The 25,916-nt window shown below is 36.7% G+C and overlaps 1 protein-coding gene and 1 pseudogene across 2 annotated transcripts; one reads left to right on the forward strand and one right to left on the reverse strand.

The window, feature by feature from the left end:
• Positions 1–487: 487 nt before the first annotated feature.
• Positions 488–18,864, reverse strand: LOC117405341 (general transcription factor IIE subunit 1-like). 2 transcript variants are annotated; one of them, XM_034008317.3, is made up of 5 exons: positions 18,723–18,864; positions 17,438–17,892; positions 6,344–6,545; positions 4,423–4,655; positions 488–1,870 (listed from the first exon to the last, which is right to left on the reverse strand). In XM_034008317.3, exons 2-5 carry the CDS (start codon positions 17,883–17,885, stop codon positions 1,419–1,421), a joined length of 1,335 nt encoding a protein of 444 aa, XP_033864208.1. In that variant the 5' UTR covers positions 17,886–17,892; positions 18,723–18,864; the 3' UTR covers positions 488–1,418. The 2 variants fall into 2 exon arrangements, with proteins under 2 accessions (XP_033864208.1, XP_058885913.1); XM_059029930.1 differs by lacking the exon at positions 18,723–18,864 and adding an exon at positions 18,168–18,674.
• LOC117405827 (rab-like protein 3) lies at positions 18,807–25,916 on the forward strand (annotated as a pseudogene).

Here is a 25,916-nt window from a genome sequence, read left to right on the forward strand (position 1 = left end):
TACAAAATGAGACAGAACCAAATTAAAATATTCTCATAGTAGAAATGGGGGTTAAATGAAGATCTCAATTATATAAATAGCAGTTACTTTATTTTTCTAAGATACATTTTGTTATTTATTATTATTTAATGGTTTTAAAGTTATGGAAGCCAAGAGAGTAAAAAATAAATAAATTGAGATTGCGTTTAACAACACCACTTACCTTGTCTCCCTGAATCTATGTTTATCCCTGGCCAATTACACTATATATGGGTCAGGACATTCAAGTGGTCTTTTTTTGCTTTTACTTTAAAAAAAAAAAAAAAAAGTGCTTGTCAATGGTGCAAAATCTACAGCACTAGACTGCCCTTGTCATGCCTAAACATTAGAGGTGTATAAAGTGTGAGCTGCTCTCATTCCTCAACCCCGATGACCTGTCTAAGAGACCACAAATTCAATGCCCCAAATCATAAGCTGCTGTTAAATTAGCAGACACCATGCAATCACAGTAAATATGGTATATTTTTATTAGAATAATAAACGCACATCAAAAATATACAACTTAGGTTTACAATTTTATTTGAAGGCAAAACTAAGAAGCTACAGACTAGTTTTTAAAAATAAACCAAAAACCATTTGGCATGAACTTTGTGTGTTTAACACAATAGTTCTAATACAAAACATGTATAGGAGTTACATTCTTTCGTAAAAAAGGTAGAACAACAATAGATTTGACAAGATAATGTAATGTAGTTGAAATGTCATTAGGTCTTTCTTTACACTATCAAATCAAAGTTATATGACTTTAAATACTGATCTGCAATCTCAAGACAGCAAGCACTACCAGGAGTTAAAGAGCTCTGATATTAGCGTGTGTACTTGCACATGATGACACTTGCAAAAAGCAACCAAAAAGCCTCAACAACTTCAATGGCACTGTTTTTAAACTGCTAACAAACTTTGAGTTAACATTAACCATTCTACTTATGGACAGTTTTTTTTTTTGTTTTTTTTTTTTTTATTGCAGCAGTTTCAAATGTATATGCTTGTTATGAGATTTATACAAATGAGTATTTCTTGGATTTAATGTCGCCTGTTTTTGCACACAGAACTCAAAAATGATACTAATAAATTATATAATATATTAAAAGATGAGGGTCCGTAAATACTGTTTATCTGTTGCACATCTGCAAGTCACGCTGTGAAAATGATTACCGACACTTAAAACTGGTTTTGATTCAAAATACTTCAGTCACCTTGCCGTTCCGCTCGAGTGGGAACTTGAGCATGTGAAAAGAGTGAGGCATTACTATGGATGTCAGCCATGGTTGGGAACAGGACTTGTAGTTCTAAGCAGTGATGTCTGAACTGATTAAATAACTGTCCATAAAAGAAACACACAAAATATTTTTAAAAAAGGGAGGAGGATTTAGAATGGTTTACTCATACATATCCTGGAACATCTTTTGTCCCATTTCAATGTAAGCTTCTTTCTCCTCAGGGCTCATCTGTGTGACAAGCTCAGGTCGCTGACTGACCTCACTGTAAGAGTGGGGCCGACCAGCCACTAGAACTGTAGGCTCATTGCCCACCTCCTCAAACTCGTCATCTTCATCATCATCATCGTCCTCGTTTGTTCTGTAGTGCTGAGCCACAGGGTGGGGAGGAGAGTCCTCGTCAGACTCACTGGTGTCACTCGCCGAGTCGCTGGCATTGGCGCCTGAGAGAGACACGCCAGCCCCTGCACCCGCACCCCCTGCCGCCGCCGCTGAGTTCATGCCAGCACTCCTCTTCTCGTGGATCAGCAGGGCACGCATCACCTCCTCGTTCTCATCCAGCTGCATGCTGTGCCCTTCATCATGATCCCGTAAACCATCAACACCCATTCCACCTGATCAACAAAGTATAAAGATTCTTAACATAAAACACTTACTATGTCTACACCTGTAGCAAATATGGACGCACAGGACAACACACTAACAGTTATGTCAGATACACTGCTCTACCAAAAGTATTGGGACACCAGTCTTGGAACAAAATGACTGGGGTGGGGTGTTTACCCTTTCTAAAGCTTTTGGTATCCATGAATAGATAATCACCTCATTTTTAATTAGAAGCAAAATATTTTAATGAGGCCATCTCACAAGTGCAAACAATACCCAAAAGGTCAAGTCTATTTTCTAGGAACATAGAACTAGGGGTGGAACGTTTGTTGCCTATTAACCCCATTCATGCACTAGATATCTTGGTATCCCTGAATAGATAATTGTCCCCTCTTGAAAAAAACAGGCAACTTTATTAATAAGCAAGAGTGCAGCGCAGTGGCACCCCAAATGTACCAATGCTAAATAACAGGGTGGGATGTTTGTTCATATTTTAACCTAAAAAAAAAAAAAAAAAAAAAAAAGTTCTGCAATGGTGACAGCCAAGACATGCACGACACTGAAAGCTGTACCAGTCTTGGCAGTCATTATTGCTTGCTTTATTAAATATTAAGCCTATTTTTGAAGAGGGGACTATTATTTAATCAGGGAAACCAAGATATTTAGTAAGTATGGGGTTTGAGGAGGTAAAAGGGCAAAAAAGCTCCACCCTAGTCGTTTTGTTTCAATGCTACATCCATCCTCTTTGTTGAATCCAGTACTCCATTTGTGGAATGAATAAAGAAGACTGCCAACAAAGGCTTAAGACAGCAAATCACGCCAATGTGCACTCATAAATGATGCTCCTAGATCTATAAAAATAAGTGGGCACGTGTTTTGGGATGGTTTGTACAACAAATCGGGAAATGTACATTCCCCCTCTATTATAAAATTTAGTTTACAAGTTATAAGAATCACAAACATTAATTTCACACTAACATAATTGCAAGAAAATGTATAAAAGCAGTATGTGAACATTATTACAACAATGCCGATGGTGACACAAACCAGACAGTCTTTTTCTGACGAAGGTGCAACTGTGTGTAACAGAGCAGTATGATGTGGAGAAAGACGAAACTCCTTTGGGTCTGCATAACACACAAGGCTAAACATGGGGATCCTGCTCCTATATGTTTCTTCAATAAATATAAATCATTCTAGTTTTACTTTTCAACTACATAGTAACACACAAAACTGTATGTTATGGGAGTGTGTGCATTTGTTAATTATTTTGAACTCTTAAATTCAAACATGATAGCTAGATGAATATTTGGGAATTCGTGTTGGAAAAAAAAAATCCTGGATAACTTGTTTCCTCCTAACTAGATTATGAACCATGAGGAAAAAAAAGGAATTTACCTAGAATTATCCTATTTAAGTAGTTAATGATTTCAAATATTATGCAACAAGTTAATTTAATATCTATAAATTCCAAACAAATACTAAAAAAAATAAAATAAATAAATGACAAGATGATATATATGAAAAACATGATTGCAAAGCAGCTTAAATCTAATTTTAAATATCAAAATATGTCAAAAACAAAACTGAATCAAGTTCAATTGTGTGTATGTAGGTCAGTTTGCAAGGTACCTCGGTATTGTCTTTTTATTGTTAACCTATTTCAGAAAGCTCAATCAATAAATTACAAAGCATAAAATAATTGTACTACTGTTCTGTTATCAGTGGTGGCGTTTACATGCACAAGTCATGACAGTCTTCCTCACAACGTGTTTGCCGTACTTTTCAGGAAATGCGTTACTATGCAGTTCTGACTTAGGAAAAATAAATCGTCCGTACCAATGCCGATTACTCAATTCATAGTCATTTAGGGGTGGGGATATTCAAATGTACGTGTCTGCTTACTAAGTAGGAAAAGAACGACTCTGAATATTGTGAGGAGAGCTAAAAGAAGATAAAAACATTTAACAAGATCAATTAATTCACATGTTATCGAGCACATTCTGAAATACGCCACGCATTAACTACTTGTTTGTCTGGTTACCTTTCCAACACACACACACGCACGCTCGAATACACACACACACAATTATATAAAAGATCATTTCTACTAAAGTACAAGTTTTTACTTCTTAAGTCAGAAAAACGGGATCTTGACTGCTGAAATATCGTGAGCCACAAGCACGATTCCTGCTCCAGTTTACATGGGTTTTTACAGCTATTTTTTATCGTGAGAAAGCGATTGACCCTGCCCTTAAAGTCGTGCTGCCAAAAGGACTTCCTTTTGCTGTTTCACAATGTATTCGAGTGACAACGTCACACAGTCATGACTGTAGAGTTGACTTTCACTCTACAGTGATTTTAGGTTTACTGATGGCCGCATGCAACTACCATAAAATCCAAGTGACCAATCTTCTTATTAAAAACACCATACCCTGTATAAAGGCTTTCCTGCACGTTTCATCTTTACATATGGGCAGTATACAATGATTTGCATTTTACATTCCATCAGCAAAGAAAGTTTCTCAAGGGAAGAAAGACTGACGCCTGGTAGGCTTACCTTCCTTCGGGTCATCAGCCTCACTGTACGCTCCCTTGACGGTGCTCTCTGTCAGCCACACAGGCCTCTCCTTGGGAGTCTTGCCCTCGCTGGCTGAGCGCTTCTGTTCCTCCTGCTCCTCCATGCTGATAGTGACGTTCTGGGTGTAGAAGTCCTCGTAGGCGCCCTTGGTGGCCCAGTTCTCCCGGTGGGCTCCGGCAGAGGCTCCTAAAGCCGCCGCAGCTCTCTCCCTGCTGCATGATTCATAGAAAAGCAAAAAATAGATATTTAGATCCTTACAAGCAAGTTTCTACAGAATCACCAACTTGGCTTTCATTTACATGAGTGCACATTTTGCCATTTTTTTTTAACAAGAAACAAGAAATTATTCCTACAGTTCCAGCAACCTAGTTCTCTGGATTGTTATATAAAATGTTTTTCTTTTTGAAGATCATTTAGGTAAATTTGTACTAGTGCATAAGCTTTGGCAGGCCAAATGACAGTTTACTTGCATCTTGATCACACTCTCTCCTTCAACAAGGCTGTTTTTCTGTTTTCCCGCAATACGCTACTCATTTCAATTAGCATTGTTGCAGCAGAGAGCTTGAACTTGATACACTGATGTTTAGAAGAAAAAAATAATATTTCTCCTGACGAATGTTGAAAAAAAAAAAAAAAAAGTAATTCCCTAGATGATTTACCTATAATGTGCGAATCAAAAATAATCAGGACTATGTTGGGGGGAAAAAAAAACAAAAAAACCAAACAAAAAAGCTGTGATACAGGGGAAACAGCAAAAGGTAAAGTAATGTGTTTCTTGAAAACACTGCAGGGGGTTCTGTCACACTTTAATACAGTGAATAAAGTCCAAAATTACGTTACAATGTATTTGTTGTAATTTTCTCAGAGGTCCTCCGATATTTTCAAAGGACAATTTCAAAATTTCAAAGTTAGGCGTCCTGTGTCTTTTTACTACGTGCAAACCAACCATGTCAGAGTTATGTTAGAATTGATACAGCATTTCCAGGGTATACCAGGGCTGTCTCTCAAAGTGCCTGAGTAAATAGAGTGAAAGGGCCATGTTGCCGGCAGGATATTTAACATTGGTCGGACTCTAAAGAGTTTTAAAATTGGTATGATCTGTCCTGAGAGTCTACAGTTCAGTTAAACTCAACGATTGAGCATAACCAAATTGGGGACAGGAGAAAAGAAGCCTTTGGAAAAGAAGGTACAACAAAGTACAACAGAGTTATTTACACCCGGTTCATTGTTTATAAATCATGCACAAGCGCCTTCTCTGGCCACATCACCACATTTGATTTTGAAAATACAGACTTTCCTTGATGAAAACGAATCCACGTCAGGGAGGGTACTAGACGCCCTCTGCTTTTGACCAACTCTGAGGACACCTGATTTTTAGTCCCATGCGAATCATGCTTTAATTGGCTAATTGCTAAATATGCACAGGCATCACTAGTTACTCGTTAGGAAGTAACTACTTGGACTGATTAGTCATAGTATAAAATCTGTGACAGACAAAGGGGGAAGCATTCCAGAGAAACTAATGGTGGTAGGCAGGAATTGGTTGGGTTTATTTGTGTTTCCCTTGCTTTGCTGCTAAAGGTGCTAGGACGATCGCACACTTGTTTGTTCTTTATTTTTGATTTGGTAAAACTTTTCTGCCAATAAAAGAATAGTTTCTTTTGAAATTGCGGCCTAACCTTTGGTCTTTTATACACTTCCCGACAAGGCCTAAAATGAACCTGCTCACATAGCCTTTGTATAAGAACAAACTGCAGTACACATCCCACGTATATGGACCTTGCATCCCAACCTGATGTGCTTTGCATGGCAACAGCTAAATCAACAGAACAGTCCCATAAATTATTATACTAATATTATAAACATATAGTGACATTGTACAGGATAGGTTGTCACTAACCTCTGCTTGAGTGCTGGGATCTCAGCTGGCTCTGGTTCCAGTAAATCATGGGACAGGTTGATGTCTTCAGTTTCTCTGAGCAGGACATAAATTGGCTCGATTTGATCATTAAACCTAGCCACTAGTGTCCTGGCATCTTTTTTCGGCAAAGCAGACTCATCCTCTTCAACCTCCGTCTGACAGAAAGTACAACGGAATGTTCCTAAATGAATTAAAGAAAATTAGCCAATGTTTTGGTACATTGTGCTTCATTATGGATCTTGACAGCACTGGTCTGGTCATTTTATATGGTGACAGGAAAAGCTGTTCTTCCCTTGTGTCACAAAGGGATGTCTAAAAAAAATGCATCTCTCTCATGATTCCATTGTTGCTTAATATGCAATCCATTACAAAGATAACTGTAAATTGTTGGCAGTGACCTTGAACAATGTTAAACCAAAAGAAAACAGCATGGCTTCTGTTCAGTGATCAGATAAAGACTTTCTATAGTCCATTCTGGATTGTTTGTTATTAGTTCTGAAACATTAACATTTGATTTCCGTTTCATGAAAAATTGTGCAAATTGTGGGTGTAAAGACCTTTATAAATTTGAGATGGTTTTAAATTAGAAATTGCAGCTTCAGATATGTATCCTAAAATAGCTAGAACATAAGGTGGTGCCACAATGTTCTGCAGATCCAATTTACCCAGGTGGTCACACATGTTGGAATGAATGTTCCGTACTTCAGCCAATTTCAATGATGGCCTTTTCACAAATTTTCAGAACTGAAGTAGCACAACAGTCTTAGACCAAAACTTAAAAAAGAGTATATCAATAAACACCGTATGTTTTGTTGCTGGTATCAATTTTATTTATAGGGCCTTCAGCCTAGGAAAAATGACATTCCCAACAGTAAACATAACAGCAGGAGCAGTGATACATGAGAGTTCACCATGCAGCCCAATTACTTCCATGTCATGTGTCAAAAACATGATCTAACTGCTACTTTATTAATGGCTCAATATGTCATCATTGCCTAAAAGTTATATATTTTTTACCTGTACATTCCAGCAAATGAAACATCACAATTGTCACCTAGGACATTTGAGAATGTATCATGCAGTTTTACTTGTAACTTATGCCTGGTTTCCATCTATCACTGGCATTGAATTGAAATCAATTAAAAATAGATCCTGTTCATTTTCATTGGCAGTACATAAATACCATCACTATTTGAACTAGGACTCTGACAGTAGGAGAGAATTTCCCCCGGCACAGTTTCTCAGATGAAGGAATTGATAACAAGCACCCTTATGCAAATGACGCATGCAGTGAGATATTCAAAAACTTGGGCTAAGGAACGTCTATACCAATTTTCATCACAATTGGATGAAAGATGCCAAAGATATAAATACAACTGTAATGATATCTACAGGGGCCTCCAATCTATATATATATATATATATATATATATATATATATATATATATATATATATATATATCCATCCATCCATCTCTTCACAGGGAATGGTAGGATTAAAATGCCCAGGGGCAAAAGCTCCAGAAGTGAAATATCCAAAGGCCATCTGAACCTCAGTGAGTAATGCAGTTATTTACATTTCATTCCGCTGGCAGAAATGCTACTTTTATCAACTTGCAAACTCAGCAGCAAAGGCATAACTCTGCAGTGTTTGGAACCAATTCAGTAAAAAGTGTTTGCACAAAGTGTCAAGCCTAAAGACCTTTTCCACTAACTGATGAACTTTGGAGTGTTCCGACAGCAACTACTAATACAAATCCATGCTGTGATACACCCATGTGAAACCTGGACAGAGTGGACGGGAGGGTCTTACAGCAATTGCCAACCTCATTCAGGCTAGTTTATCCAATTCTCTTTCCGTTACAGGGGACACAATCGTCTGCAGGAGGGAATGGGCGAGAACAACCCTGTTTGGAAACTAGAGCCTTTAATCTGCAAGTTGGATTAACTGCAAGAGAATTCAAATGTCAAGCAAAAAAGACTGACTTTTAAGTTCCAGTTTAAGAACACCAAGTTATGGATGAGCTAGAGATCAGCTTCTAAAGGACAGGCTGGCCTAAATACTGAAGGTAGTCAAGCACAGTTAATGTTGCGTATTCAAATAATTGAATGCTAGTCCAGTGACAGGCAATTGTACAAATAATGGGTTATTGATTTTCCTTTTGTAATTACAGTATGCAGGCATAAACATTAGACTGCAATACTTAAAACTACTCAAAAGAAATACTGAGGGCAAACAATAAAAAAGTAAGGCAAAGCTAGCTGGGTAGCGAGCGTGTTTGACTGGCATAAGGACCTCTCTCATAATTGTAAGTTATATTGAACCACACACCCCATACAAAGAAATACCCAGTCCTTAAGTGTTTCCTGGTTTTAGCCAGTGTATTCTGCCAATTGCTTTATAAAAGTACTTGAATAATGACTAAACAGTAAAAATTTATAATAGCTGTTGAAGCCAAGCTGCAACAAGAAGATTCCCTTTTAAAAATTATGCATTGACTAGATGCTCTACAAATTAGCTGCTGTATAGTAAAAAAATAGATACGCAGAGAAGTTTGGTCTTGTAGCCCCATAAATGCATAGAAACTTGGGGAAAGCTATTATGTTTGGTATCCACTTTTGCAACCAATCAATGTAAAGCTCTGTGTCAATTCTGGCTTGCAGGCAGGCAGGCAGGAAAAAAAAGGATGGAAGAATATTGTCTGGTTAAACCAAAGCATCATCTCTGACATCCAAAGATCCTTATTAATTCTGATGGACACCAGTCGTTAACCATCCATCTTCACAGCACCTGGGGATGCATAGATTGTGCCTGTCCATCTGTTCCTGCAATTATTTTAAGCTCAGGTCTGGTCCTTCAAGCACAGCCGACACAGAGAGAGCCGAGACTCCCTCCCTTTGCCTGCTTGGTGGGAAGGAAAGCTCAGGCTTCTCATGTGAAGTCCCCAAGATGTTAAAAACCGATGTTTGTTTGTTTAAATAAATCAAAGAGACTGAGGCATAGCTTTTCTTTATTATGTGAAGTAATTTCTTATCAATGAAGCTAAAGAAATTGCCCATATATAGTGTCAATGAACCTCCAGGAATGAAAACTGAACAGCCTGGTCCTCCACTATTCAAATCGAGTAGATAGAGCACAATACTTCAACCCCTTTCCTGCACTGCAGTAAGATTAGATGATATTCTTGATGGGCTTCGCCTTGCAGAGCGACTGCTGAAAAGGTGCTAAAGGAATTCATTACACCCCGTAACTGTTAATAGCCTTTCAATTCTTACCCAATATCAATATGGGCAGCAGCTGTGTTGTAGTGGTTAGTGCTCTGGACCGGAGGGTCGTGGGTTCAATCCCAGGTGGGGGACACTGCTGCTGTACCCTTGAGCAAGGTACTTTACCTAGAATGCTCCAGTAAAAACCCAACTGTATAAATTGGCAATTGTATGTAAAAATAATGTAAGTGTATGTAAAAAATAATGTCATATTGTAACAATTGTACGTCGCCCTGGATAAGGGCATCTGCTAAGAAATAAATAATAATAATAATAATAAATAATATACTGCACTGGACTTTAGCACGTAATGGCAGTCCTCTTTTTTGTGCAAATTACTAACCTGTATTCATAACATTTTGCCCTTTAATGTACACTGAAATGTATGATTTCATATCCAGGACTACACTGCTGACAGCTTAGTGTTCACATTATGGGAACATTTATGACAACATAAACAGCTTCTGCCTTGCTGTGTCTCTCGTCTCACCATGGATGTCAATTCTAGCATGCTTGCCTAAACCCTGAATTCCAAAATGACTTTCAAAGTAACACAATATTTTTTTCTAATTACAAATACATTAATATGTAAATATGCATGACATTACACCTGGTTTAAATATGCAAGTATTCAAAAGCAAAATGTGTAAGCTCTAGATATCTTACCATCTACTCTATCTGAAATGCAACACATTTAGTTTACACATTACTGTAACGATTTACTTTTTGTTTATCAAATCAACTATACCAGTATTTAACCTTTCCAGTTTTTATCTCAGTGCAGTAGCATGAAGGCTCCACAAATTACTTAAAATCAACATACAGTTGCAGACAAAAGTATAAACACTCTACACTTAATAAAAGATAATTCAAGAAAATATGTTAAATGCAAGCATGTAGTGAACATTAGCCTCTAATTAATATGACAAAGACCAAAATACACAATTTCTGGTAGTTTACAAACAATCTTTATAAAAAAACAAATGCACTTAACAATTTCAAATATTTGCTCATGACAAAAGTTAATTAGTGGTTAATGTTTTCTAAATGCATGTATTGAACATGTTTTCTTGAATTCTTATATTAAGTGTAGGGAGGCAATACTTTTGTCTGCGACTAATTTAATTAGACAAGAGTTGTGTTTGTAAACATGATAACATTTAAACTATGCAGTGCCAAATCATAATTTCCCCTTAATTGGGATTAACCCTTTTAGTCCAGGATTATTTTTGTCAATATGGAGAATGCGAAATTAAGTTATATAATTAAAAAAAGGAATTCCTTTATTGAGTATACATGAGAACCGGTCAAAAATATATATTTTTTACATATATTTTGGTAAACAGGACTTTAAAGTCTCGTCAGTACTTTAAGAACCGTAAATGGTGCTAAAATAATGCATGAAAGGGTTAAACATACAGCAGATTGTGTGGCATCAAACTGTACACAATGTGGATGATTCAACAGTTCTATAAACAGTACTTCAGTCCGAGCAGAGACAGATACCGCTGTCAGTATGCACAGTAAACCCATACTGTAGACTCACAGCCAAATATCGATGCCTTTAAGAAAGAGAGGGCTAGTCAATAAGTTGGATGCGGTCACATGCATCATTACTCTTGCTCCAGCACACAGGTTCTTCTGGTTAAAGCACTACATTAAAATTGATGTGTTACATGTTACTTTTGGAGCAAGAAGTGGCCACAAAGGATTACTCTCATCAAAGTTATTACAACTTAAGCAGATTATGTCAAATGGCAGTGTATGTATTCTCTGTGGTAGTCACCTCCTGTACTTACACAATGGAGAATGAAACACAAGAAAAACATGTATTATTTTAATTTAGATAACATCACTTACGTTAAATCAACCACTTTCAAATGTTCAATTAACTTTTACTGCAAAGAACTGAAGGAGCTGTTTTAGACAATTAATTTCAGCTCTCTGAAAAATAAAAACACTATAATTGAACATGTATAGTGTCTGAAAGCAGTAGTCCAGCAGAACAAATTACTCAACTCTAAGACATGGGGAATAAACTTGCCAATGTTTCATGAAGTACAGTGAGTAAAACAATTAAGCAGTGGGATTCGCAGCAAGCAACAAAAGAGAATTTTAAAACTTCATTTTCTGTAAAATGATGCCTCTTTGCACTGGCTCCCTGTGCGGTTTAGAACTGATTTTAAGATTTTGCTTTTAACTTCTAAGACCTAGAATGGATTAGCACCCAGTTGTACAAAATAGTACAGGAGGAAGTGCCTTTTCTTGTAAAGCTCCTAAATTATAGAATGCTCTGCCCTAGTCATAAACTGGGGCTCTTTAAGTCCAGATTGAAAACGTATTTTTACAAAATTGCTTTTCTATCTTAGTTGTTCTATTTTACAATCAACACTGGATTTTCTTTTTGTTCTTTTTTTAAGTTCAAATTGTATTACATTTTTATTTTAGACTCTTAATTGTTCTATTTTTACAAACTAGTTTTTTTTTACAATTACAATTAATTAATTTCTGTTTCATCAAAATCTGTATTAGACTGTTTTTAACTTATTTGTTATTTGTGTGTGTGTGTGTGTGTGAAGCTCTTTGGGATCCTTGTGATGAAAGGCTCTACAGAAATGTGAATTGTTGTTGACACAAACACAGCAATGTTTATTTTAAAATAAGTAGTTTATAACAGAGATCTTTAAAATGCAGTCTTGTGTCTCTATAGTAGCATCCTAATTATTTATTTCTAAAGATGCAGTTTACAGGTCATATAAAGTTTTTAAAATGTGATTAAAGTTGTGTCCAGTGGATGAGAAGACAACTGGCCTTACAGGCAATTCTGATTCCTGTCATTTGATTTAAGCATTTTCGTTTTTGTCTATGTAAATCAATGATTTTGGTTGGGACGGGACTGAGCAATATTTTGGACTACTGCAAAATATTATAAAAGAGTGGTTGTCATAATTACAACTCCAGAAGTGTGTAAGGAACAAATCCCTCTCTGACAACATCACATCCTCTTATCTTTCAAAAACTCATGTGAATCTCACGTCTTCCCTATAACGCTGGTTTATAAACCTTTCCTTGGAACGGCAAAGAAGCCCCCCTTAAAAAGTAGTTCAGTTTTAGAACAGTAGAAGTAACAGTACTGGCAAGTCCCTTACTTTGTGATTCTCTAACTTTTGTGTATTAGATTAGACCCATCAGCACACAACTCATGCACTTGCCATTACCCTGAAATCAAAAAGTGTAATGAACATGCCATTTTAATGTAATAGGCCAGGATTTAATTTAAGGTCTATATAGGCTATTCAAGGTCTGTTTAAAAAGTGTAGTAGCTATCCATTGATTTATCAAAACCACAGTTACAGACTATGGCTCAATAAAACACACCCTGCAAAAAAAAAAAAGCATCCATCATAATATCCTCCAGTAATTCATGGATACCCTCCCCTCTTATATTCCTTAAAACAAATCAATCAAAGATGAATTTTAGTTTCTAAGCAGCTCTTTTTCTCAGTGTGCGTGCCACGGCAAACACTGTCTGTCACATCAACTGGCAGCAGTGTGGAGTAGTGGTTAGGGCTCTGGACTCTTGACCAGAGGGTCGTGGGTTCAATCCCAGGTGGGGGGACACTGCTGCTGTACCCTTGAGCAAGGTACTTTACCTAGATTGCTCCAGTAAAAAAAAAAAAAAAAAAAAAAAAAAAAAAACTGTATAAATGGGTAATTATATGTAAAAAAAAAATAAAGTGATATCTTGTAACAATTGTAAGTTGCCCTGGATAAGGGTGTCTGCTAAGAAATAAATAATAATAACTGTATGGGAATAATATATCAGTTCTTGCCGACTTTATTTATCCAACCAAGTGTTGAAGCAGCAGGATACTAATTATCGAAGCCTGCCTTCCGTACCATGGGGTCAAATACCATCTTCTAAACCAGGCCACAGTGGGATATTCTTCCTCAGCGTAAATTTGCATAAAGTATGCTTTCATTTTCCCTTTTGCTTTAATGAGTAACGACAGGTAGCAAAAAACATAATTCTACTAGTCATATCTGTAAAAACAAAAACAAAATATATACTTGCATCGAAGCAGGATAGCAACAAACTGAAAGTCTTTCATCCCTAATTGTCTGGGCACACACTGTGCAGCTGCCTAGCATGCTGCCTCATTGACCTGAGAGGCACAAGAATTCTTTAGAGGTCAAAGATGGAGGATGGATTTCAATCTAAGTTTCAGAAGTACACTGGGTATTAGGGAAACCATGGAGGGTGAACGATAACAACCTTATTTATTTATTTTAAACAATATACAGGCAGGCGTAATTATCACCCAAAGGGGTTGCATGTAATAGATGATGGGACAGGTATGTTTGAGTTTTAGATAAAGTCTCAAATTGTGATGAAGCTTGGTTGGGATTCTTTCAGTCAGAATCTTGGCATATACTGACATATGTCTGTTTTAATGTGTGGACTGTATATATGTCATACTTACATTTTCACATCATTACAGCCGTAGTGATCTGCTTTTTCACTACACCGTTTCCTCTCATTTTGTATTTACAGTTGTGGCAAGGCTTGTTGTTTAACAGATTCCAGGAAATCTAAGCATTGTTTGTGAAGTAGATCCTGTGGCAGTAGGTGACTTCACTGCACACACACACAAAAGTCAAGTGGTATATGATCACATTCACACAACAAAACAAATTAGAGAAAAACATTTATAAGCTTATTTTCTGTCATGCTGAGACTATGCATGTGCATGTGAAAGATTTGTTTTCATATGTGGAGCTGTAGTACACCATGTACCTCCAGACAGAAGCAATTGTATTAGCAACTGCTTATTTCTACATTTCCAATAGTTTCCATACTCATTGTAATGTATGAAGCGCCATTTGTGCCAAAGCTATCCAGCCATTAATTTTTCAATTTGTTTGTCAATTCATGAATTGGTCCATTTGTCCAGCAATTCGTCCATAAATTCATCAATTCATACAGTAATTCCTAAAGTTATTTGTTGATTCGTCTAATAATTAATTAATTAATTGTTATTGCTGTAATTGAATATTCTATCAATTAATTCAACTGTGCGTCCAAAACACAGAGCCAATTAATTTGGACTGCAAACATAGATTGACTTATTGAAGCATGCTGACATTTTAGAAATTACCATATTGTTAGTTATATACTGCCATGCACCACAATGCATACATTGTGCAGTCAAGTAACAAACTGCATTATCACAAAGAAAGCAATTCAACCAATCACATTCCAGCATGTATGTGCTTTACCAGAGCATAACAACTTGTATACAGTTTTAAGAGATTTATGTTGGACTAGGGCAGCTCTAATATCTGGACACTATGTTATTTATTCAACACCACCGATCAATTTTCAGCGACCGACTTCTAATTTACATACTGTAATAAACACAGCTGCAGTTATAGTTACTAATCAATCGTCCTATAAACATAATTCCCTCATTGTAGGGAAATCTGGCCTTCCCTTTATTCTCCATTTAGGAACCTATTCAACAAATAACATTATCAATGACTTTTTTTTTTTCCTTTTCCTCGCCCCTGCCATTACACTATATACCCTAAAAGAGAACTGTCTGCTGGTTTGTTCCTCATCAAGCTGCAGCGACAGGGTGATGTCATGATGCAGCAGGCCATTTGGAAGCATTCCAGCCACTGCAAATAACAAAGCCTGCTGGCCTGATGTTCATCTGTTAGCAATGTCAACACTAAAACCTATACAAATAATGTTAACCGTTTCCTGACAATATATTGTGTGTGTCTCCGAAGGGTGCTCATTTTAAACATGCTTTTACTAAAATGCTTAAGAAAGGCATCTGGTAAGAAAAACATAAGACAAGTATGATTGTGAAGATATGTCTGTCTTCATGACCAAGCCCTGCAGTAGAAGTATTACACTAAACTGCTGTAAGGAAGTACATACCTTTTTACAGTACTTGATGATGCCTTCACATCATGCAGAGGTTAATACCTAGCAAGTTAAATACTCTATTAGTTATTAATGTGTTATTTTTTGTAGTCAAAATCTAAATGATCCACATATTATATTGGTAAATGCTGGCATTTGAATCCCTATTAAATATTGAGAGAGCTCCCCCTGCTGGTTAAAAAAAAACAAAAAAACTTTTTCTTGTTGTTTCCACTGAAATGTGACAATTCTAAAATTAAATCCCAAATATTACAAGTGTCATCACTATTGGATAAGGTGTTCTTTATATGTAACAATGCTAAGTGTGGTGCAAGTTTGGTCTCCACTGCACACCTATCTTTTCTCTTCAACATCTACATGCTTCCCTTGGGTCAACTCATCCGCCAACATAGCCTCATGTTTCACTCCTATGTAGATGACACCCAGCTCTACCTAAAACTAGACCCTGGATGTCTCTCTGCCATGGTCCGGCTCTACGCTTGCATCAAAGACATCGAAACCTGGATGTCTGCCAATTTTCTTCAGCTCAACACTAACAAATCTGAACTTCTAGAAGGATCGAAAACTCAAATCAAGAATCTCAATATTGCTGCCCTGAACCTCGGAAACTGTCTGCTGCTGCTGCCGTCCACCACTGTGTGAAGCCTTGGTGTACTTCTGGATAGGAACCTCTCCTTTGATGCCCAAATCTCCTCTGTAGTCAAATACTCCTACCACCTCAGAAACATCTCAAAAGGTCCGTCCCTACCTTTCTCTCCCGGATGCAGAGATACTCTGTCATGCATTCATCTCCTCTCGACTACAGCAACTTTCTCTATGGTGGTCTTCCGTCAGGTGCCACAAACCGATTGCAGCGGGTTCAAAATGCCGCTGCTAGGATCCTTACCAGATGTAAAAAAACATGATCACATTACCCCGTCTTGCCCAGCTGCACTGGCTACCTGTAAAGTTCAGGATTACTTTCAAAATGTTCCTGCTTGCCTACAAGGCCCTTCATCACACAGGTCCACAAGATCTCTCAACCTGCTGACCCGCTATGTCCCTGCACACAAGCTGAGGTCCTCTGACTCTGGCTTGCTTGTTATACCCATGCAAAAGTGCACCACACTCAGAGAGCGCTCTTTTAGCTTCATGGCCCCGACTCTCTGGAACTCTCTCCCAGCTTTAGTGCGTGTAGCTCTCAGTCGCTCACTTCAAATCAACTCTCAAGACCCACTTGTTCTACCTTGCTTTCAATGCTCTTTAAGCCTGGTATCTTATTAGCTGTTATCTAAATTGCTATTTCAGGTTTTTCACTCCATCTTATTCATATGATTCTGTATGACACATGCATCCACAATGTTTAGAATTCACAAGCTAGCCTTGTACTTAATGTATTATGCCTGTATTAAATATATTTGCATTGTTTTTTACTGTTTGTACTATGCCCTGTATTTCACTGTATTTAATGTATTATGCATTGTTTCTCACTATCTAGTAAAGCGCTTTGTGATGGTGGTCCACTATGAAAGGCGCTATATAAAATAAATATTGATTGATTGATTGCTCTTCCCCTAGAAGTCACTGTGGAGTCATCACCGAGAGCACAATTTTCTATTCAGTAATACAATGCTTACTTTTACTTGTAGACTTAAAGCATGAAAACCTTGGAATCAGAACCAGGGTCAAATACAATTGGAACTGCTATTCATAAAGAATTGTAAATAACTGTAGTTGAAACTTTGTACACCTGCATAATTGTATAGAGTAAATATGTTAATGTGTGTAGTTGTTAATATTGCTTTTTAGTGTCATTGTAATTACTGCAGCATTGTAACTGTAATTGCAGTATGAGGGAGCCCATTCTTACCTGTCATGGGGTCGAAGAGCTGGTTTGCTTCCAGGTCGGTGAAGGTGCTGAAGCAGCAGGGACACTTGAAGGAGGCACGGTTGGTAGAGTCTCTCTCGTCTGTCTCAATCCGCCTCCTCATGTGGTCCAGCTTGTACTTGACCACGTTGACGAGCAGCCTGTAGTTGATGAAGTAATAGTTGTGCCGGGTGGTCTTCCCGTCAGGAGCAGTCTCCACCCTCATGCGGCACTTGATGAACTTGTCCCCCTTGAGGGTGTTCAGGACCGAGCGCAGCTGCTTCCTGTCAAACTTGAGCAGTTCCAGCATGTCCTCCTCTCTTACGCACGGGTTTCGGATAAGGATGTCCAAGGCCAGCGCATGTTCCACCCCATAGAACCCGCGCACCACTTGCTTGGCCAGGCGCTTCAGGGAGGCAGGCACCTCTGTCAGAACCTCAGGCTCCGTCATGGCGTTCCTTAAAAAACAACAGAAAAAACAATAATCATTAGCCATTACTACATTTTTTGAGTTGTTGACATGCTAAATAAATGCAGAGAAGATGGAATGCCACACATTTTAGGTCGAGGTGCATTTTCTTTGCAGTTATAGACCAAAATTCTTAATTTGTCTTATTTGGACCATCACGTGAAAAATGTACATTTTAACCAAGTCAGGCAAATAAGAGACTTGAAAGAAAACTATTATGCTATTGAGAAGTAAGAACCTGTACCATAATGTATTGGTTATTACCCTTTAATATCAGCTTGCATTCTTTTCAATTACAAATAAGAACTTCCTTTTGGGTGTCTCTCTTGATTGGCCTGAAAGTGACAGTGCTCAAGTATGAATGATTTCCCTTACTTTTCCCCCATTATGTGTTTCAAAATAAGGCACTCCCCATCTATAGCTGAACTTTGAAGGATACAATACAGTAGTAGGCCTATGTTACACAAACTTGCACTAAGAAAATTATAATTAACTTGTAACCAGCAGGAATCTGTCCAGTTTCCGCTCTCTTACACAAGTTACATTACGAATATTGTTCTCATTGGTACAATCACGAAATACTTTACTACAGTTATCAGTTACAAGTGGTACAGTAGCCAATTGACGAAAGAGTTGTCCAATCTGTTTACAATGCAGACAAATCAACAGACTCAGCCTGAGTATGTGTCCAGATGAAACAAATAAAAAAAAATGTGCGTTTCTTTCAGTACCGGTTTTCATAATTTCACTGAATATTAAAAGAAAATGTGCAATTGATTTAGCAACAAAAAAAAATATTTATCAAAATGAAATACTCGCCTTGTAACAACACTTAAACCGTTTCTCAAACTGCTTAACTGAACACAAAAAAAATCCAACGTGAGGATTGTGGAAGTTGTCACTATGGCAGAAGAAAATAAACACGGTGATACTGGGTCAATTTTACAGCTCAGCCAATTAGACAGCTCTAGGGGTAGATTGACAGGGGAGAAATCCAACCAGAGAGGCAAAGGAGCAGAGTCTTGAGGAAATATATTTTACCGTTTAGGATCGACAGTGAAACAGACAAATTAATTTGATGGTGGCTCTCATCTCAACCAATTAGAATCACGAATTTTTCAGGTTTTTGTGGTTGGGTGTGTGCATCCGGGTAAAGCAACAAAGAAGGCGTCGCTTGACAGAGTAAAGATTTTATTGTTGGGAGATTCAGGTGAATTCTTGAAGATGTAGTGAAATACACGTTTAAAATGTAACTGAACATCGAGGACATGAAGACAGTGCACATTTTTAGCAAAATTATATTTGTAAGTGTTTTTCATAAAATATAAACCGCCCCAAATCGCTTCACAGGGAAATTAATACCTTATGCATTAAACAACTAATAATGGTTTTGAGACGTATATTTTTAAAACTAGGTGATTTATGATCATGACCATGATCCTATAATACAGTACTCCTCATAAAGTAAAGCCAGTCTAGGCTGTTGTCAGAATTGGTGTGTAGCCTACTTGCATGATAATGCTGCTGCTGCTGATGCTGATGATGTATTCGATAACATTAAAAAAAAAAAAAAAAATGACCGTGGTTTAACAGAAAACTACCATCTGAATCAGTATTGTGCTGTATTTGTCATGTAGTGCAAGTCACCAAGAAATTCCTGATTGTGACTATCACACGTCAGTAACCACTAAGCATAAGTATTGCCTTTCATTTCCACAGTGATGCTGCGATGTAGGCCTATTAGCTGAAAATACTCATTACCAGTAAATAACTCCTTGAGAACCTTTTTCTCACCTCATGTATTTACTAAAATAAATAAATCAAAATGAATGCTAATAAATATATTGCATGGAAATGATATGTAGTTTATGTACTAAACAAAATGAAATATTGCAGTAAAGATTAGACCGTGGACTAATGTGTTTTAGATTACATACACAACACACTATTGCATGTGTAAAATGTTGATCACTTGAAAACAGATTTGACTTTGCAGGTGTTGGCAAATTCTCTCTGGTTCACTTGCTGTGCTGGGTAACCCCTCATGGACAGTTGGCTGCTCCGTTGATGTGCGGGTAAGGCAGATTCTTTGAGTGCTCTTGCTAACTAACTGCCTGTCTCACACCGTTAATATTGCCTGTAGTAACTGGCATTAAAAAAGGACCCACAGGGAATCCCTGGCCATACTTTGTCACATGGAAAGCTTTAGAGGGGATTATTGTTATAAAACTATTCTGTTTTCTAGTTGGAAATGTTTGTTTGTTATTTTATTATTATTATCATTATTATTATTATTATTATTATTATTATTATTATTATTATTATTATTATTATTATTATTATTATTTATTGTATGGCTTTTACATTGCTGGTTTCACAGACCACAGTTGGCAGTAGTCTTAGCCAGCTTGGTGAATGTAACATTACAAGATTAGTGCTTTTCAGGTTTTATTTAACAAGATGGTAATATATGCTTTTTATTGTATGGTGTATGTATATTCAATGTTTAAACCAAACCAGTTCTTGAAACTACCCTTGCATTTCTTTTTTAATATAGATTCTCTACACAGAGGGATGTCATTAGAATACAATGTTTTGTTTTTATTTAGTTTTTTTTTCAGCACAGAACCCAGTGGTAATGTTTCTGTTAAAATTCATAAGGATTATTTATTTATTTATCATTTTTTTGTTTTTTTAGGTATTATTTTAGTCCATAACCTGACAAACAAGAAGTCCTCGCATAATTTGTATTGCTGGTGAAGCATTGAATAAAGATGCCTCTTCAAATGGGGTTATAGTCACAAACGGGTAAGAGGTTTGTTTTGTTTTTTGTATGTTTTGTTCGCTGTGAAAGAGGAGTTTTGTTCTTTGTAGTGGTTATCAACATTATTTGTTCTGTTTTTCTTTTTTTTAAGTCACAAATTTAAACCAATTGTAAACAAATTATTTATTTATTGTTTTAACTGCATTCTGTTACTTTAAAGTGATTATGACCGTGAGCAGTTTGCTGACAACCAGATTCCTCTGCTGTTGGTTGGGACCAAACTAGACCAAATTCCAGAAAATAAGCGAAGTGACGTGTTGACAAGGACAGCTTTCCTGGCAGAGGATTTTAATGCAGAGGAAATTAACTTGGTGTGTTTTCTATTCCCATTTATTTATAATTAGGAATTGTATATTTCATTTTGTTAGTTGTACCTAATGCAGTGATACTAATCCTGTATATCTGTGATGTTTTCTAAGCTATGTGTATTCATTCTGGTGTACACCTTGTCCTTCGTTAATATTATGCGCTGCTGGCAGAGCATATCTCAGACGACCGGGAAATGCTGGAGGCGTCTGTACTGTATGTATGTCACAAGAGTTGTACATATATCTAGAGAAAGGGGAGGCCACCTTTGGTCTTCCATTGCATACTTTGATGAAGATTAATACAATAATTAAGGACTTGTTTGGATCAAAGTTGCTATTGACTGGGCTGTAATAGCCCCTGCTCTAGATTAGGGGAGGCAACCGTTGCTATTCCAGTCTAGTCCAGACTATGGCTATACCAGTGAATTCTAGAAGAACGTTCAGTCCAGGTATTTTGTTTCAAAGATCTTGAATGTAATGGAACGTCACTTCAGCACTGGAGTTGTCTAACCCTACTGTAGAGAACCGCAATATGATTGGGACATTCTTCAGCATAAAGTTTGGAGACTTTCCGAATCCGGGGATATAAAGAGGAAACTATCCAGCCATATGTCACCTTTGTCACACTTACATTTTGAAATGAACGGATGTACACTGTTTACTTTGCTATTTATATATGTAATATGACTTATATATATATATATATATATATATATATATATATATATATATATATATATATATATATATATATATATATATATATATATATATATATAACTTGATTAAATTCCAAATGTATTAATCATATATTTTATATTTTTATAGGATTGTAGCACTCCAGGGTATTTAGCAGCAGGCTCATCCAATGCGGTCAAGCTAAGCAGGTTTTTTGATAAGGTGAGTTTCAAATATAGGCCTATTTAAAATAGTAGATACAATCCTTTTCCAATAGCTAGCAATAAATGCCATCGATTGGAAGAACATAAGCATACATATTTTGACAATACCTCATATAAAATGTCTTTCAAGATTTAATGTTTATTTATTTTCAGTTTTAGTACAGTAAAAGGTTTTCTTTTTTTAGGTAATAGAAAAGAGATACTTTACAAGGGATGGGAGTCAGGTTAGTTTGCATTATTGTGTGGTCTTACAAAATTCAAAATGTATATTAAACTGTATTGATCCACGACTAAAACCCTTTTCAAGTGTCCTGGCAAATTCTTGTGTAAATGTACGTACACAGTGTAGTGTTGATCACTATTATGAGAAGGTACACACAACACACACACTGTGTCTCGTATTGTTTAAGAGATGTTATTACAAAGTGAAGCTGAGTGTTTCTGGCTGTTCAAACTATGCAAATGACATCTTATACTAATAATCACAGAATGTATTGAGTTAAAAATCACAGAATTAAGTTTGCACGCAGTATTTGCTATTAAATAAAATACAATTTTCTGGAATTTCGAGGAGATCCATAAATTGTTGGATGATTTCTTACGTTATTACACAGTTGGGTGTTACAGTAATCCACCACTAGATGGAGACTCTTTAGTGTCCCTGCCAATTTGAGCAAGCATAGCTTAGACTAGAGCCAGGTACTGTTTGTTTTAATACCTGGGTGATTCATTAAAAGATGTTTGGGATCATCTCATGCTGCTTATTCATTAGAACTTCTACAGTTATTTGTGTATACTGTTTCTGTGCTGATGTCAAGGAAGACAAAATATTTGATACAAATCCATGGGATTGCCCATGCAGTTGTGATGATATGATCATGATGTTTCTGGGTAGCAGAGTTTCAAAAGACAGGATAAAAGCTTTAAAACCATGTATCTGTATATCTATATCTTAAGTATTGATCAGAAGCATGTCATATTCTGTGATATAAAGCAGTACACAATTGGAGATGGGTTTGACACTCATATTCAGCCCCAATGAAGAGCAGCTGAACCAGTCCCAGAGAGCTGTGAAGGTAGGCCGAAATAACTCTATTCAGCCTGGAACAAAGCAGAATTAGGGAGGACATGATTGAAGTCTTTAAAAATGTAAAAGAAGTTGACATAGTTAACCCTAACCAATAATTTAAGCACAGTGAAGAAACCAAGACAAGTGGACACAGCTGGAAATTAGGTGGGGATAGATTTAGGACAGAGGGAAGGAGACACTTCTTCACACAGTGGCATGGGTATGGAATGGGTTGCCTAGTCCTGTTGTTGAGGCCAAATGGCTTTACAGATCAATCAGCAACTAGAAGCTGGATTAGCTTAGATGGCCTCTTCTCAATTGTAAATGTTCTTATCTTCTTTGTTAATTCATTGTGTCATACACACTGTGCCTACACTAACCACAACACTATGTACTGCACTTGTCTCTTAAACTGTTATTTCCTTTTCCTCTGTAGATCCCAGGATTCTCAGAAAGAAAGCGGTATGGAGCAGGGAACTCATGCCTCCACTATGACTAACCCTCAGTTCTAGCAATGTGGGTGTAAAGGAGGACTGTACCACCAGTTGCATTCTACATTGGGAGTGATGTTCCAAACAGCATACCATATGCTGTACCTTTCTGGTTGTTAACAGGGGGCCTTTTATTTATTATGTCAAAAAACGTGTTATCAGTTTAATGTGAGACAGGGTCAATAGATATACAGTATAAATGTGTATCCTGAGTCATGTGTTTGTGGTTGTCAAATGACTTCTGGTGACTTCAGGCCAGTTTAGAACTTTTTTAATCTTCTTTGTAATTGGTACAGTCTACTTAACAATAGCTGGTCTCCCAGCACTCTCTAGAATGAGGCACAATGTTTTTGCACATTTGTGAGAGCTTAATAAAGAATGTGTTTCTGAGCAGTACTCTGGAAGGACTTCTGGGAATCTATTAATCTGGCACAAAATATTTATCTGCACAAAAAATAAACTGTTATATTTTAAAATAACTCAAACAATGGAAGCAATTCAGTTATTGCTGTCAACAAATATGTTGTATTGTTTTCTTGTTTAACAACCCATTGCTACTTTGGGCAGTAATCATTCATTTGTAAAAACAACAAAAAAAATGTAAATTATTTTAAAATTAATAAATTATTTCAAAAGACTGCAACATTTTTTTTTTTTTTAGTTTATATAGTTTCATTCTGATAAATACATCTCTGCAACCTGCAGTACCAAAAATATGGCATACCCCACAAAAGTTTCCTTTCCCTGTCTGGCAATGAGTTGCTTTGAGAGCAGTCTGTTTTCGAAAGGTTTATAAGGTGTGGGGGTGTGATTATCAAGCTAATTAAGTCTGCTGTTGGGATGTTGGTGAGCGGCGTTTTTTTTTTTTTTTTTTTGTTACTGTTCTCTGACACGGAGGAATATCCCCTGAAGAGCTGTGTGTTGAGCTTGTCTTGGGTGGCTTGTTCTGTTGAGTTGTCTTAAATAAAGCACCTCAGCTGACTAAACTGGGTCTCATGACCCACTGGGTCTTACTTGCACCCTGAACACGCTACAATACTTCTAGTATGTATGTCTGCCTATATCAATAGAACATCTAATTATGATGAAATTGGTTACAGCAGGCATTATCACAAGTTAAGAGTAACTTCTATCTGGTTATATCTGGAGGAACCTGCCTGTATGTCACATTTTATTTGTGTATAGGGTTGATGAAGGTCAGTCATCTACTCTTCAATGATACTGGCAATTCAAATGGTTGTATTTATGGTGTGACACGGTATGTGCATACCTAGTTTGTACTGTACATTTGAGTATCAGACTATTTTCAGTAGGTCTGCTTGCAGACCTTTTGTTCTTTTCTGCAAGCCATGTCCTTCATGACCAGACACCTATTTTCTACAGTGTTTTTTATTGCTGATAGAGGAAATCTAATTTAACACATTAAGTCACTGCACACAGTAACATTTGCAAAAATAAATAAATATTATCTTTGGTACTGCAATAACTTAATTTACTAGGAGCTGTTTATAGATTCAGGGACATCTGTTGGTAAAAAGGTTTAAGTGTGAACCAAAAATGTTAACAATTGTGGCAATGCATTGTTGAAACTAGCCAGCTTTCCCTGATTTGTTTCTGATTCAGTTTTTGAGGATGTGTTATATCATGTAATAAAGTTACATTTGAAATAAGATTACAGAAAATCAGGGAGTGTATTTTTGTTTTAAGATTATTAAGATTGTGTTGTTTTTAAAGACTTGAAAAACCAAAGAAAGAATTCAAATTGACGTTTTTAATGAAACAATAACATTTTGGAAATGCTTGCTAGAGATGTGGAAACACTATCATGTTCCAAAAGTACTCTCAACATTTTGTTATCCATCTGTTTTACACGTAACTATTCCATTATTTATTTTATCCATGTAATAAAACTTGCAATTTTCATGTAAACTTGTGAGTATGTACGATCCTCACAGTTTTGTCCTGTGAATGCAGCAATTCCTTGTATAATATAAATGAGTAGGAGTACTGGCATATTTACATATACAGTGATGATAACTCACCATTAATGCCACAGAAGACACCAACACAATGTGGCCTAATACAGAGTGGCCTTACTACTGAAGGTACATAGAATTTCTTAGGATAAATATGCATATATGTCAACATAGCATTCACCTTCATAATGGATATATAATACTGTATACCTATTCATAAACACTTTGAAAACCAACCTACATTGTGGATCTGACATAACAACAAAAAGCCAAAAGCTGTACTGGGTTAATGAGATAACATTTATCACATTTACCACCTTGTGTGAAGAACAAAGGTATATGTAACAGCAGTAGTTTATGACATTAGTTTAAGTTCAGGTAAATTGTAGATATATTGTATGTAAGCTTTTTAAATTAGATGCTATTAAAAACTGTTCATGTTT

This window comes from Acipenser ruthenus, chromosome 9 (genome assembly GCF_902713425.1).
Source record: "Acipenser ruthenus chromosome 9, fAciRut3.2 maternal haplotype, whole genome shotgun sequence".
NCBI classification, from domain to species: domain Eukaryota; kingdom Metazoa; phylum Chordata; class Actinopteri; order Acipenseriformes; family Acipenseridae; genus Acipenser; species Acipenser ruthenus.

What these genes read in the sequence shown, in the direction of transcription:
- LOC117405341 (XM_059029930.1), bottom strand. Translation starts at nt 18,187, where the DNA reads ATGCAAGCTGATATTAAAGG. An exon ending in ATCCCAGCACTCAAGCAGAG is followed by an intron (nt 4,656 to 6,343) that starts GTTAGTGACAAC and finishes TGAATCATGCAG; the next exon opens with CAGGGAGAGAGCTGCGGCGG. An exon ending in GGCTGATGACCCGAAGGAAG is followed by an intron (nt 1,871 to 4,422) that starts GTAAGCCTACCA and finishes TTTGTTGATCAG; the next exon opens with GTGGAATGGGTGTTGATGGT.